Source organism: Mustela erminea, chromosome 18 (assembly GCF_009829155.1).
Source record: "Mustela erminea isolate mMusErm1 chromosome 18, mMusErm1.Pri, whole genome shotgun sequence".
In the NCBI taxonomy this organism is placed as follows: Eukaryota; Metazoa; Chordata; class Mammalia; order Carnivora; family Mustelidae; genus Mustela; species Mustela erminea.
In genome coordinates, this window is record NC_045631.1 from 12,301,915 (window position 1) to 12,315,507 (window position 13,593).

General features: G+C 49.7%; 1 protein-coding gene across 9 annotated transcripts in view; it reads left to right on the top strand.

Annotated features, from left to right (window-relative positions):
* MPRIP (myosin phosphatase Rho interacting protein) overlaps positions 1 to 13,593 on the top strand; it is a 141,962-nt gene that overhangs the window by 98,973 nt on the left and 29,396 nt on the right. For 6 of the 9 annotated variants that reach the window (XM_032320707.1, XM_032320710.1, XM_032320709.1 and 3 more), the window contains exons 8-12: positions 5,678 to 5,819; positions 6,694 to 6,807; positions 8,352 to 8,408; positions 9,663 to 9,731; positions 12,261 to 12,350. In XM_032320707.1, the coding sequence (XP_032176598.1) occupies positions 5,678 to 5,819; positions 6,694 to 6,807; positions 8,352 to 8,408; positions 9,663 to 9,731; positions 12,261 to 12,350 (472 nt within the window). The remainder of the gene's footprint in view (positions 1 to 5,677; positions 5,820 to 6,693; positions 6,808 to 8,351; positions 8,409 to 9,662; positions 9,732 to 12,260; positions 12,351 to 13,593) is intronic. The other 3 variants (XM_032320711.1, XM_032320716.1, XM_032320715.1) reach the window with 1 other exon arrangement.

The following is a 13,593-nucleotide window of genomic DNA, read 5'->3' on the forward strand; positions in this document are numbered from 1 at the left end:
GCCTGCAGTTTGGTTGCCATCTAGGGAGTGAGGAGGACTTGGAATAGCCCTTGAGAACTGTCTTTGTTCTTAGTGATTCCAAATCAGAAGGATGGCTGAAAATAGGAAACAATGGTTTGGAGAGTCCTAGCCAGATATTTGCAAAAACTAGAAATCAGGAGCCAGTCCAGGTCACTTATAAACAGGTATGGAGCAAAACCTCAAAGACATTTACAGCTTAGAATCTAATATCTACAAAGATGCAAACACAGTTTTTGTCTCTACAGTTATTCCTATTTTTTTTAAAGATCATCACAATAAAATTACTTTGTTTGCCTTAAACTTACCCTGATTTTATAAGTGCGGCAAGAATAGCGATTGACTGTATAAGCCCTTTTAAAGACTGCTTTGCTGGAACTTTGCATAAGTAATCTCAGATTGAATTCTTGCCTGAAGCCGGGAAGCCAAGCCAAGGACTCCCCATTAGATTTTACCTACAGTATCTTTAGTTTGGGTGACTTTCTCTCTTCTCAATGTTTCCCCCAAATGTTCTGAGACTCACAGGCCTGCCAGGAATTGACCTTCTTAACTCACCTGGAAGGCTTCCAGGAAACCTGTAAGCAAGGTACCAGCCCGATTTGTCTAAGTAGTTCTTTAAATCTCTTTGGCCACATCTGAGTCCATGCATATTTCTAAAATAGGACATTCCAGTCAAAGCCTTGGTAATATAGCCAGTGTTTCCATCTGTGTCCTGTTACAAGGAGAACAGATTTTTATTGAACTTACACAAATAACCAAGTATATTACCATGAAAAGAATACCATAGAGTTTACAAATTCTGGAGGGATCAGTAGGGAGAAAAAGTAAATGTTTCATCTTTGTTTACAAAAGTATGCCCTACCAAATTGCTGTAGATCATAGAGCACTTAAGTGAAAATGTTTCCCTAAATCTATGAAAGCAGAACACTGAGGAAGTAGCAGTGTTTCACACAAAAGGTCATGTAAAATTATAATCATCCTCAGTTCATTCAGCCCTATGTAATTAATACTAATTCTGCTTGAATCCAGTGTTTCCATTAGTTCTAGAAATTCTTCCTCAATTCAGTTTTATAGCCTTGAAGTTATGAGAAATCTTTACTTGTTGGTGTACCTGGGGGTCTCAGCCAGTTAAGCGGCTGATTCCTGATTACAGTTCAGCTAATGATCCTGCCTAAGAGTCTCTCTCCCTCTGCCCCTCCCCCATTCTCTTAAAAAAAAAGGGAAAGGAAGAAATCTTTACTTGTCATAGTCCTTTCCAGGAACACTTCTGTGAAAGCATCAGAATAAAACGATAACTCTTTGTAAGTGACAGAAGACTTAAAATTGCCCAGAGTTAAAGATTAGATGAGAGTTCATTGTAATGGAAATAACAGGAGACTTGGTTATTTTGTGATATTCACCATTTAAGATAACAGCTGGAATTATGACCGACAATATTGCATTAGGACATATCAGAACCTAAGAAGGTTTAGTATCACTGAATTGACAATGCTGCCCATGATGATGTAACATAACAAATAAGCCTAATTTGGGAACATCTCTCTTATTTTTAGGATTTTCAGGGATCCTCTGAAAAAATCCCAAAGTTACTTCTAGGTCAAGAAGACTTCATTTGGGGGGCACTGGTGTGGCTCAGTGGGTTAAGCCTCTGCCTTTGGCTCAGGTCTGAGAAGGCCTAGATAAGAGGTACGGAGAAGACCAGGTAGACCATTTACATCACAGAGGCACAGGGAAAGAAAGTAAAGGCCTCCAAGAAAGACTTTTGTTTCCCGAGGCCAAAATTTTCACAATACTTAGAAGGCTTTAAAGAGATATAGGGGTGGGTTTGATGTTGGTTAAAAAAAAAGAAGAAGAAGAAGAAAGAAATGGACTTCAGATTGCTTCTGGAGCCGAATTTTTTGTTTTATGAAGATTTATAAGATGTGGACAGTTGCTTTAATTCCTCAAAGAATTGAGTTGCAACTTAAATGATATCATAAGTTGGTTCACCTATCCAACTGCATTATCCTCAGTTTGCTTCTTTATATCAGGGAGGAGCTTTCCAACTGAGATGGAAATCAAAATATTCCTGTTTTCTGGATTTGGAACTGTTCATCTGTGGAATGTTTAATAAATCCTTTCACAGAGGCTTCAGATGCTGCTTTGTCTGGGTACATGGTATCGTTTAGCTTAGGGAAGGCCTAAGAAAACTTCCTATCAGGCTCTGATTATCAGCTTCTAGTTTGGCCAACTTCAGACCACAGAGCTATTTAAAAACTCCTTCTAAATATCGTGTCACTTTTCAACCAGGACATAGAGTAGATATTTCTGGTAGTAGTGAATAGCCCCCCTTCAATGTAAGAGGGGATCCCACGGGGTATAAAAGGATACTTACTATCTTCCCAAGATCCAGAGTTACTCTAAGATAGCCAAAGGAAAGAACCAGTAACCTGCATGTCCTATTCAGGCAGAATACCAAACCAGATTCTTAAGACATAAGATAAGCAAGAAGGCAGTAGCTGTCCCTGAGAAAGAAAGGATCAAGAACCAGTGTGTTTGGGTTTGGAAAGAAAAGGACAGTGTGACATTTTATTTTTGTCTTTGGGCTAATGGGGTATTGCAGACGGCGATTCAGGAGAGATGACTCTGGTATGGATTCTCACTTTTCTCTGGCTTCTGCTAGTTTTCCCAGGATCCCTTCTGTAGTCTTGGTATCTACCAGAATTTGGCAAGATTTTTTGTTAATTTTAATTTTAGTTTTTCTTGGCTGTTTAACAGAATAACATAGCACTTTATCAGAAAATCCCTCAGAATCCCACCAGCTCTGGGAGGAGCCCATATGGTAGAGGGGGGAATCTCCTTCAAAGGCAGATAGGGGGGTGTTCAAGTTGATATTGAAGGATTTAATCAGAACCTTTGAGGACAAAATTTTTTGTAATGGCCCACTTGCTTACAAATGATATGCTGATGTCTGGGCAAGTATTTTGATGTTGTACTCCTAGGAGAGTGTAAGGGGGGGGCCTACATATTGTTTTAGGTATCTTTTGTGTCTTTAATCTTTCATTAGCCTTTGCAAAAAAACTGCAATGAAGCTGTTTTGGAATCTTGAAGCCTTTGAAAGCTTTTGCATACCAATTAAAATAGTTACTCCATTCTGTTTGCTTGATTTAGAACCCTTGCTTTTCAGTGTGCTTCCTAAATAAATGATCTTGTCTAATTGGAATATTCCCATATTGGCCATCGTAAATCTAGGTTATCTTTAGCAAGATTTTGCATTTTTGTAGATATCTATAGCTTCTGGGACTATAGTTCTTAGCCATAAAATAAGTAGATGTGCTAAAAGTTGGTGTGCTGAACTCCGGAATTTTTTTTTTTTTTTAAGATTTTTTGTTTTATTTGAGAGAGAGAAAGAGCATGCATGCCAACATGAGCCAGGTGGGGAGGGGCAGAGGGAGATGCACACTCCCCACTGAGCAGGGAGCCCCACATGGGGCTCAGTCCCAGAACTCTGAGATCATGAACTGACCCGAAGGCAGACGCTTAACCAACTGAGAACCACCCAGACACCCCTCAACTCTAGAATTTGAAGATCCTATTTCTTCTAGCTAAGCCTGTGAGTCTCCCAGAGCCAAATTAATAACTAAAGGGCTATGCTGTTGCGTTAGGAATTCTGTGGTGTTTTACAGCGTACCTTGTTGCATGGAAATTTTTTGAGGTTGGCTGGTAACCCAGTGTCACCATATTGCCCGTTGTATGACCAGCTTACCCTAACACAGGAGTCTTAGGGTTAGCTGGCAAATGCTCTAATAGGTTTATAATGCTCAGCCTGTGCCCATCAGTTTTGTAGCTTTTGGCTTCTAAGAGTCTCATCCGCAATAGCCTTTACCTTGTATGCACCTTAACCCACCAGCAGGAACTGCGATGTGACTAACCAGCCAAAGGCTTTGCGCCACCAGCAGTTCTCACTGTGGAGCTGGGCACTCAGGGAAGTACTGAACCGGCAGACCCCAGGGAATGGGAGCCGTGGCCTGGGATTCCCATGAAATGGGGAACTGCGGACTGAAGTAGCTACAGTTCCCAGCATGGTCTAGTCAAGTGGGGGACCATAGAAAGCCAGTTAAATCAGGAGCTCAACGCCAAGATAGCAGAGCTCAGAACCAGAAGGAATTCCCATGGCCCTCAGAAATGGTGAAAAAGACAGAGACCTCAAAGGGTTCGCGCATACCACAGCTAGCTGTTTTTCATTGTCCTCGAAGCTGTCTGAAGTTTCCTTCAGGTCCCACCACTGCCACCAACCCTGTAAAAAGAAAATTCAACTGAGGAAGTTTTAAAGATCTTATTGGCTTTATTCAGTGATTCAGCCTCCCCACATCTAGTAGAGAGAAAGGAGCTCTGAGGAGCTGTGCAAAGTGAAAGACTTATAGGCAAATGGGCGTGGGACAAGGAAGTTCCTGGCAAAGTGCATTATTTCAGGCAAGGTCACCTTTCTTTGGGGGACAGCAGGGGTCTGTCAGGCAGATTACCTCACCAGTGCTGACCAGGTGGCTTCAGATTGATAAGAGTTTAAGATTCCAGTCCTGGGAGAGGTTGCAAGTGTAATTCTGTAATTTAGATGTCAAGTGTGTGTTTATTGAGTGGACTTAGCATGAGTGACTCCCATTTGCGCCTTATCTCTTTTTAAAACAATGTCTCAACAACCCCCCTCCCCCACTCCCCCACCTCATGGGCGGTCCCCAGAGGTGAGGACTCAGCCTCAGGCCACGTGCCCCACCTGGCCTCCCTGCCTTCGGCCATCATGGCCATTCCTTGTGACTCAGGGACAAGGATGGCTTCCCCTTCTCAGCAATCACCTCGGGTTTTTGTTTCTTTGATTCTTTGGATAATTTTGATTTACCATTATTTGATTTAAAAAGTCGTCCCTTTCCGTGTATTCATTTTCCAGCCTTCTTTTCTTTCAGGTCTTGCCCCTCTCCACCTTCTCCTGCTGTGTGGCTGTGTGACGTTACTCGCCCTTCCTTCGCCTGCTTCGCTCCCATCTCCGCTCCGTCTCCAGCCGTAGATGGCCTGATGACGCACCGGCCTTTTCACACGAAATCAACTTGCTTTTTTTTTGTTTTAATTTGGTTTTGATTCTTTTTACTGTTGGCAGAACCGATGTTAATTCATGGGCCTTTTTCTTGCTAAATTTTGGGTGCCCTGGGGTAGGGGCTGCATCATGATCTGCTGAGGAATGAATGCCAGGAGCACGGAGGCTGTCACCCTCCGAGGTGGTGGTTGCCTTCGGATCACATCTGTGGCTCAGGAGAGGGTGCCAGGCGATGAGCTGTGTGATTGCCAAGCGTGTCAACCGATCGTGCAGGGACCTCCAGCATGGGGGGCAGAGGTCAAGGATAGCTGGGGAAAGGGAAGGCCCTGGCCCCTGAGCTGCTGCCAGCCCCTGCATGGCTTTCCCCTCCACGGTGATGGGACAGGGAGCTCTGGGAGGGGAATCAGGTGGACTGGGCCATCGTGCTGTGCGCACAGCCTACGCGCCGTGTGGGGTGGCCCAAGGAAGGCTGGGATGGGCCAGGCATGGCAGTGTGGGCTGAAGGGGCTCCGCTGCAGCTCAACACCAAGCCCGCCTCAGGCTGGGCGGGGGGTGCTGGTCTCCCCCTCAGCAGCCTCATGTCCTCTCTTGCAGGAGGTCCCAGGTCATTGAGAAGTTTGAGGCCTTGGACATTGAGAAGGCAGAGCACATGGAGACGAACTCGTCAGCCGGGCCCTCACCATCAAGTGACACACGCCAGGGTCGCAGTGAGAAGAGGGCGTTTCCCCGGAAACGGGTGAGCGCCTGGGGTCTGGGGCCAACGCTGAGGCCCAGGCAGTGCCGTGTGCGACCGTGGGGCATGGTCAGCACGTGGCCCTACACCTTCTCATGGCGCCCCCCCAAACACGCACCTGGACGCACTGCTGCTGGGCTTCCTGCTCTCGTTGCCTAGTTGTTTGCTCATGTCTCTCCTCTCCTCCAGTGAGTGACTTTCTTGAGGGCAAGGCCTGTCTTCTGCGTCTTCCTTTCAGAACTTCATCCATTTCTACTCAGTGCTAGTCTGACAAGCCTCAGATCCCAGGTCTTAGCTAGAGCTGCTCTCTTCCTCTCTGAGGCAGCCCAGCCATGAGGCTAAGCACCTTCCTTCCTCTTTCTTTCAAGTGGCGGCCAAAGCCCTTGTTTCTCTACTTAGTCCCCGGGCAGATCCCTCTTCTGAACCCTCCTCCTCCTCCCGGGCAGCCCACCCGCCTCTTGTGGCTCTGTTGTGTCCGGTCTTCATCTTCCTCTCCAGCTTCTCTTTGGGCTCATGAGGTGTTTTGCTGCCGGCTGCCACAGAGTCTGGGGCTCTTTGTTCTGTGACCCCAAGCAGCCAAGGAACGGAGGTGCCACCAGGAGAGCGATGGTGGCAAGTGCATCTGAAAGAAAAGGCTGCTTCAACAGCTAGTGCGTCTTTGAACCCGCCGTGTGAAGCGGGAGGCGCTGGACGAGGAGTCCCAGGATGCTGGCTCTGGTCCCCATGCTGGCCCAGACTTGCCATGGGACCCCAGACACAGTGCTCTCATCCTCGCCTGGGAACAGTCTTGACCCTCCCGCAGCTCTGGCTGCTGGTGTCCCTGTGCCTCATTGGAGTGTACTGGCTTGTACTGACTGGCGGCTGCTCTCTGCCACAGGACCTCCCCAGCGAAGCCCCCACAGCGCCTCTCCCGGACACCTCGGCCTCCCCCCTGTCTCCACACCGAAGAGCCAAGTCACTGGACAGGAGGTCCACGGAGTCCTCCCTGACGGTGAGCCCAGGCGCCCGCGCACCGAGGCCTGGAGACGCTGCTCCTGCTGCTTCTGTCACTTGGGGTCACTGTCTGCTTATGTCCGTGCGTCTATGCTGGCTGTCCCCTCTGCACTGGCCTTTGTGTCTGTGCATGGGAAGCAGATGCTGTGTTTTTTTCCCTTTCTGGACTCCATGGGCATCCTGAGCTCTGAAGTCCCTGGTGGAGGAGGCCACTTGGTCAAGGCAGCAAGATCCTGACTTCGGGGAACCAGGGCCACAGCAGGGAACCTCTGTTCTTGTTTTGGGTGCTTGTTTCAGCCACATTTTGCAGGCAGGAGCCCCCTCTTGCTGGAAGCCCTTGCCTTGTTTGTGGTGTTTTCACCACAGGAGGAGAAAGGCCTTGGCCCTAGGTCCTTTGAGCTGCAGCGGTGGGGTGTGGTCATAAAGGAGCATCGCTCCCTCCGGGAGCTGAGAGCAGCTGGCCAGAGGCCCTGGGAGTGGAGGACAGCTGCTCACAGGGTGACCTGGGACTCCTCAGCCTTCTGAGAAGCCCATGGTGAGTGCCACTTCTACCCCTGGGGAGTGGAACCACCATCCACACAGCGACATGAGCCTGAGCGAGGGCAGGAGGGCTTCTTACCTGGAGGAGGTTTGTTTTTTCCTTGAGTCTGGGAGTGGCTCAGAGATTTGGAACAGAGACTCCCAGAACATGGGTTGCTCGTGGTGGCCCTGCCACTGTACACCTGTTCTCATAATAACCCCCAAGTCCTTCAAGTACAGAAAGACGTCCCAGCCTGTTTCTGGCCAAGACGGCGGTAGGGAAGTGGAGAGCAAGCACACAGGGTGAGGGGAAGGGTGCTCCACATCTCTTCAGGCGCTGGCTTCACAGGTGTCCAGGCGTGAAACACAGGCCAGACCCTGCTGTGCTGCAGGTGGTCCCCAGGCGCCTCCTCTGGCCCAGGGACATGGGTACAGGAAAGCCCAGCAGGACATCGCCCCCTGCTTTCCTGTCCGCTGTCCGGGGCTTGCATCTTGCCAGGAAATGGAGCCTAAAGCCCATCCCGTTGGATACACAGCCTCCAGGCCTCGGCAGGCCTGCTGCTACATCCTTGCTCAGCACTGTACGTGGGCTCTGTTCTTCAGGCTTCCTTTCTCAGTCTTTCTGTGGCTTCTGTGAGAACTTCTGATTTCTTCTTTTAGGGTTCACTGCAGATTTTCCCCTTCGTGGGAAACACTAACAGACCCTCCCTCTGGGCCATTCTGTGCTGCCAGGCAGCTGCCGCGGACGTGACCAGGCTTCTCTTAGAGCGTCCAGGCCGCCCAGCTGCTCCCAGGGTGCTGGGGCCATGCTCTTCCCCTTCCCTCTTCGTCAGCCCGCCAAGCCCAGCATCTCGTCCTGTGATGACACGCGGGTCTGCAGAGTGTTTGTGGGCAGGCGGAGAAAGCCCTCTCCCTGCTGCCCACCATCTGGACAGAAATATCCATGCCTCAGCCACCCTTTCCACACAACTGGGGTATCAGTGTGCTTTCTTCTGAACTCTTCTTTTCTTCTCCCTTTCCTAGCCCGACCTGCTGAATTTCAAGAAAGGCTGGCTGACCAAGCAGTACGAGGACGGCCAGGTGAGCACACAGGGCTGCCAGGCCCCTGAGGCGCTTCGGAGCAGGTGCGAGGGCTCCCCAGCCTTGTCCCCGCCAGGTGTGGGAACACCGGTTCCATCCGCCAGAGCCAATGCGGCCTCTTGTCTGGTGGGCCAGGACGGCGGTATGGCCGAGACCCCCTTCTCCTCAGGGAAGTGGAGGTGCACAGCCTCCCCAGCCTTAAGTTCTGCAGTGGGGGACAGGGGTCTCTGGAGAAGGCTGCCCTCCTGCACCCCACAAGAGCCTCAGCCTCAGGCCAGGAGAGCATCCTCCAACTCTAGCTCCCTACCTGCTACTCTTTCCTCAAAGTTCTCCAGGAGCCCAGGCTTCCCAGGAGGGCTCTGGTTGTGTGGTTGGCTTGGGGTTGATTACAAGGCAGGACGAGTGGAAAGCAGCCAAGGGCTTCTAGACTCTACCAAAGCCTCCAGCTCTGCTGCAGTCCTGGGAGGAGCCGGTGCTGTACATTCTGGCCTTCAGACTCAAGCAGAAAGAGCCCTCTGCAGCCAGACCTGTCAGCCCCACCTCAACCCTGCTTGGGGCTGGAAGGCCAGGCCTCCAAAGAAGGCATGAAGGGGAGCCTGCTAGCCCATACCAAGAGAGGCCCCAAAAGCCTGCCCTCCCGAGCTCCCTTCCGTGCTTCCTGAGTGACTGTGCCGAAACATCCTCTTTTTCTCTCTCCTCCATATCAATCCCCCTGGCCTTGTCTGAAGACTCAAGTCTCCCTCCTTGCTACTCACAGCGAAGACTTGGGAAGCTAGCTGGCGGGTTTGCTCCTGCTGGCTGCAGGTGGGCGCGCCCCTCTGGTTAGCCACCAGTGTCTGTGGCTCACAGGCAGCCACCTGAGGATGGAGATGCTGTTTCCGCAGCCACTTTTCAGCTCCGAGGGCCCAGCCCCCTGTCTGCAGCCTCTGGAGTTGAGATTATGGACTGCAAAGCACTTTTCACCAGCCACACCGCTGTGGGTTACAGAGAGTCGTAGCCTGCGGCCCACCCAGCTCTCCATGCTGCCTGGTCACGGGAGCCGCAGCTTAGCAAGTGCCCTGGGGTCCTGAGTGCATGGCTGCCTGCGGCCGGGGCAGAGTCCTATGTGTGTCTGCCACTCGCGGGAGGGGCCGCCTGCCCTCTGCTTTTCCTGCGCTCTGGGAGGTTCCGCCAGGACTCTGGCTGTGGATCACCGTGGAGCAGTAAGTATGCTGCTCTGCTCTAGTTGAGTCTGCTTTTTCCCTTCCCTTTTAGTGGAAGAAACACTGGTTTGTCCTCGCTGATCAAAGTCTGAGATACTACAGGGACTCGGCAGCTGAGGAGGTGAGTGTCTTGGTTTCCTTCCCAGTTGTGGAGACAGCTCAAGCGGTCCAGGTGGCACCCGGCAGCTCTGGCTCCCGGCCGCTGCTTCTCCAGGGTCCAGGCCCCTTCTGTCTGTCGACTGGTGTCTAAGTTGCCATCTTGGGTTTCCCGGTCTAGATTTGGGGGGAAGGCTGAGCATGGTGTGACCAGCTTTTGATGCTGTCGTGACTGATTCTTCCTGAGACACTGGCTGTGTAGAGGCCCTGCTTTCGGCACGTGGGTGGTGTGTCTTAGTGGCTTCTCTTCTCTGCTCTTTGAAAAACGTTGAAAGATGGCTTATTTTAAAACCAAGGATGAGCAGTTTTGTTTTTTCTACAAAAGATTTCATGGAGAATGGAGTCTCTTAAAGAAAGAGAACTAAATCTTGTCTCTTATCTTTTGGACAAAGATGGGATGTGACAAGTGAATTTGATTGGCCCAGTAGACTGCCTTGATTCCTTGCTTGAAGACCAACTAGAAGGGGCTCTTTTTTCTTCACCTACAAAAAAAAATTATCTTTTGAGCAATTTGGCAAGTCTGTGTTCCTACCTTTCCCCTTGCATTCCACTCCAGGAATCCTTCAGATACATTTCCACGAATAGGAAAAGATCTGTGCCCAAGATTAGGCATCCCTGCACTTTTGTCAGAGTAGCAGATTGGCGAGGATCTAATTATCTGTCATTAGGGGGCTCGTTATATGTATTTGTATACCATGAACCTTAGAAAAAGAAGTTCTTTGTGGACTTCAGTGGAAAGATGTTGGTGATACAGGGGAGCTGAGGGTGGTGTGAGCAGCTGGCCCCTAGTGCTGCCTGACGTCAGGAAACACAGAAGCATGTGTGGTTGTAGTGTGTGCGTAGATCAGCAGTTCTGAGTGTGGCCTCTGGACCCCTGGAGACCCTTTTGGGGGGCTGGTCTACCCAAAACCATTGTTACAAAATTAAGATGCCATTTAAAGCCTCAGTTCTTGAAAACTCTTATATATCCCATGATTCAAAATTGACAGTGAGAATAAGTCACTTTTTCTGCATGCTGGAGTCCGGGGTGCCTCGTGGGAAAGCACGCGCACCCTGTCCACGTGGCTGGCCAAGCCGGTGGCATCTCCTCGTGCAGTACCGGCTGCACCAGAGATAGCTGCTGAGACACACACTGCTTGCTCGCTTCAGGCATTCGGCACTTTCTTAAAAGTGAACCAAGTGAATCTATCCCTTCAAAGAAAATAGCTGACGATTTGTTGCCAGTGATACAGTTTGAGCCTTCAAGTGAAATTGGAACTTTGGAAAATGTGTTTTCCCCATCACAGACTTGACCGCTTCCCTTTCCTTACAGAGTGTCCTGACCACATGGGTGCCGATACTAACTTGTTTTGAGTTCATGTAATGAAATGTATCCACTTGTGAAAGATACCCATAACTTGATGTCTTCCAAATGACCAATATGCAAAAGTTGCAAAATCACACACGAGTAAAGGTCCATTCATAGGGCAGCAAAAAAACATGGATTTTAATACAATAGTATGGAAAGTCCCTTGATGGGATTTCAGATTTCGTTTTGCAGTTAACCTTTTAGAGAGTACAACTTTTCACAGTGCAAGTCAATCAGACCATCGTGCCGCTCACCTCCAACAGTCATGTATGTCCATTATTCCTCAACAAAACCGGAAAAAAAGAAAGAAATGTCTTTCTTTTTACATCTCTCTTTTCCAGTCTGTATCTGTGTAAGGTTGGACTGTCTGCATATACAGTTGCCCCTTGAAGAGACACAGAGATTGGGGGTGCCGTACCCTTCTGCAGTTGAAAACCTGCATATAACATTTGACTCCCCCCAAACGGAACTAAGAGCCTACTGTTGATCACAGGCCTTAACATTTGCATGTTATGTGTATCGTGTACTGTATTCTTAGAATAAAGTAAGCTAGAGAAAGGCCATTAAGAAAATCATAAGGAAGAGAAAATACATTTATAGTACTGTACTACATAAAAAAAAAATCCATGTGTAACCTGGACCCACGCAATTAAAACCCATATTGTTCAAGGGTCAACCGTGCTTCATCCAAAATGGTAATTGTATAGGATGAGCATAGCCATAGACGTGAGAATCCAGCTGTCCTTGGAAGCCAAGCATTTAAAGAAAGATTTGCAAAAATCCCTTCCTGACTTTTTAGAATATTTTTTGTGAAAAAATAAAATGGATCATTTTTGTTCTTAAGTGAGCAAATATGTTTACCTTCTTCTACCTTATTTCTAATATGCTGAATATCCTCAGTAGATAAAAGCCACATAAATGAAAACTCTTTGGGGGTCCTCAATTTTTAAGAATAAAAGAGAGTCCAAGCATCAGGTTGCAGAACCACTGGCACGGGCCATGTGTGGCAGGATGGGGACGTGGCATGGATACCTCCATGCAGCAGGGATAGGCGGAATCCTCACTCATCAGCGTATATGCCCATGAGCATAAAGCTAATGTGGAAATCCGCTTGTCCAGGTGTAGACATTTCCTTTCTCTCTGTAGGCGGCTGACTTGGACGGGGAAATTGACTTGTCTACATGTTACGACGTCACCGAGTATCCAGTCCAGAGAAACTATGGCTTCCAGATACATGTGAGCCTGGGGTGGAGTTGGGGCACCGGCTGGGCATGGAGGTGGGGGACACAGGCTCCTGTGGGAACATTTCTCCAAGAACCTGATGTCCTGGTCTAGGGACACTTGTGTACAAGCCTGACCTCCTAACTTGTATTAACCAAACCCAGGGGAGACCAGGGTTCAGACCCAAAGGTCGATGATTTTATTATAAGGAGTAGTCCGGGCGGCAACCCACTGGGCTACTGGTCATGGCAGTCCCTCCGTGCAGGGCAAGTGTGCAGACACCAAGGCCCGGTCAGAGATGGCACTGCTGGCCCGGCACCAGGGTCAGGGCATGAGCTTGGTGGCCCATGCTGCCCTGCTGTGATACTCTTCTGCCCTTGTCCCTACAGAAGGAATAGACATGCTTGATAAGCCAGCGTGTCAGACAGTAGTGGAGTCTGGCTTTCTTGGCCTGTGCAGACACCCCCACACTTTCCCCACTACCTCTCCATTTTAAAGAGCAGGTCTCTCTGGGTAGGGCATCCCAGGGGTAATCAGTGTTTTCTCGTTAAGTCAGCACCCATCACTGGGCTTGTTACAGCTTCGTTGTTCTAGGGCTTTCTTCTGTATGACGAGTCCATGGCCCGAACCGCAAGGTGCCAGTCTGTCTCTGAGAACTCACCTGCTCTCCCCGTCACAGGCAGCATTTCCAAGTCACCTCTGTTCCCTAGCTGATCTCGGCTGTCATTGAGACCCCTGTTCACTTTACTCTGGGAAGGGCAGTGTGAGCTTAGCATCGGTTCTGATGCTTTTCCATGAGGCCCACAGACTCAGAGAGATTGCTGTCAGTGCAGGAGAGTGGGTCCCAGGAGGGGCTCAGCCTGGCCTACTAAGGAGCTTTAGGATCTTGCAAAGTAAAGCTGGAGTGCTGAGTTTGCTGTGTTCTTGCCTGGCCACCAGACTTGGTGGCACCTGCAAGGTGGCTGAATGCAGAAGCCCGGTGAGGGAGGCACCGTGAGAGCCCTGTGGGCTGGGTCACGAGTCAGTCCCATCCTGAGGTTGGGGGAAGCCCTGGAATGTGGTAGAAGACATGAGGTAGTTGTGCCTTAGTAAGCCACAACCAGCAGGACATGGAGCGCACTTAGAAAGGAGGGGAAGGTACAGGCAGAAGGCCAGGTGGTGAGGGGCAGAGGCAATGGTGACAAGGGCCGTGGCAAAAGAGCAGCTGGGCGCGGCTGTGGCCGGGGGAGGAGGAGGCAGCTGTGAGGTCTGCGCCCTA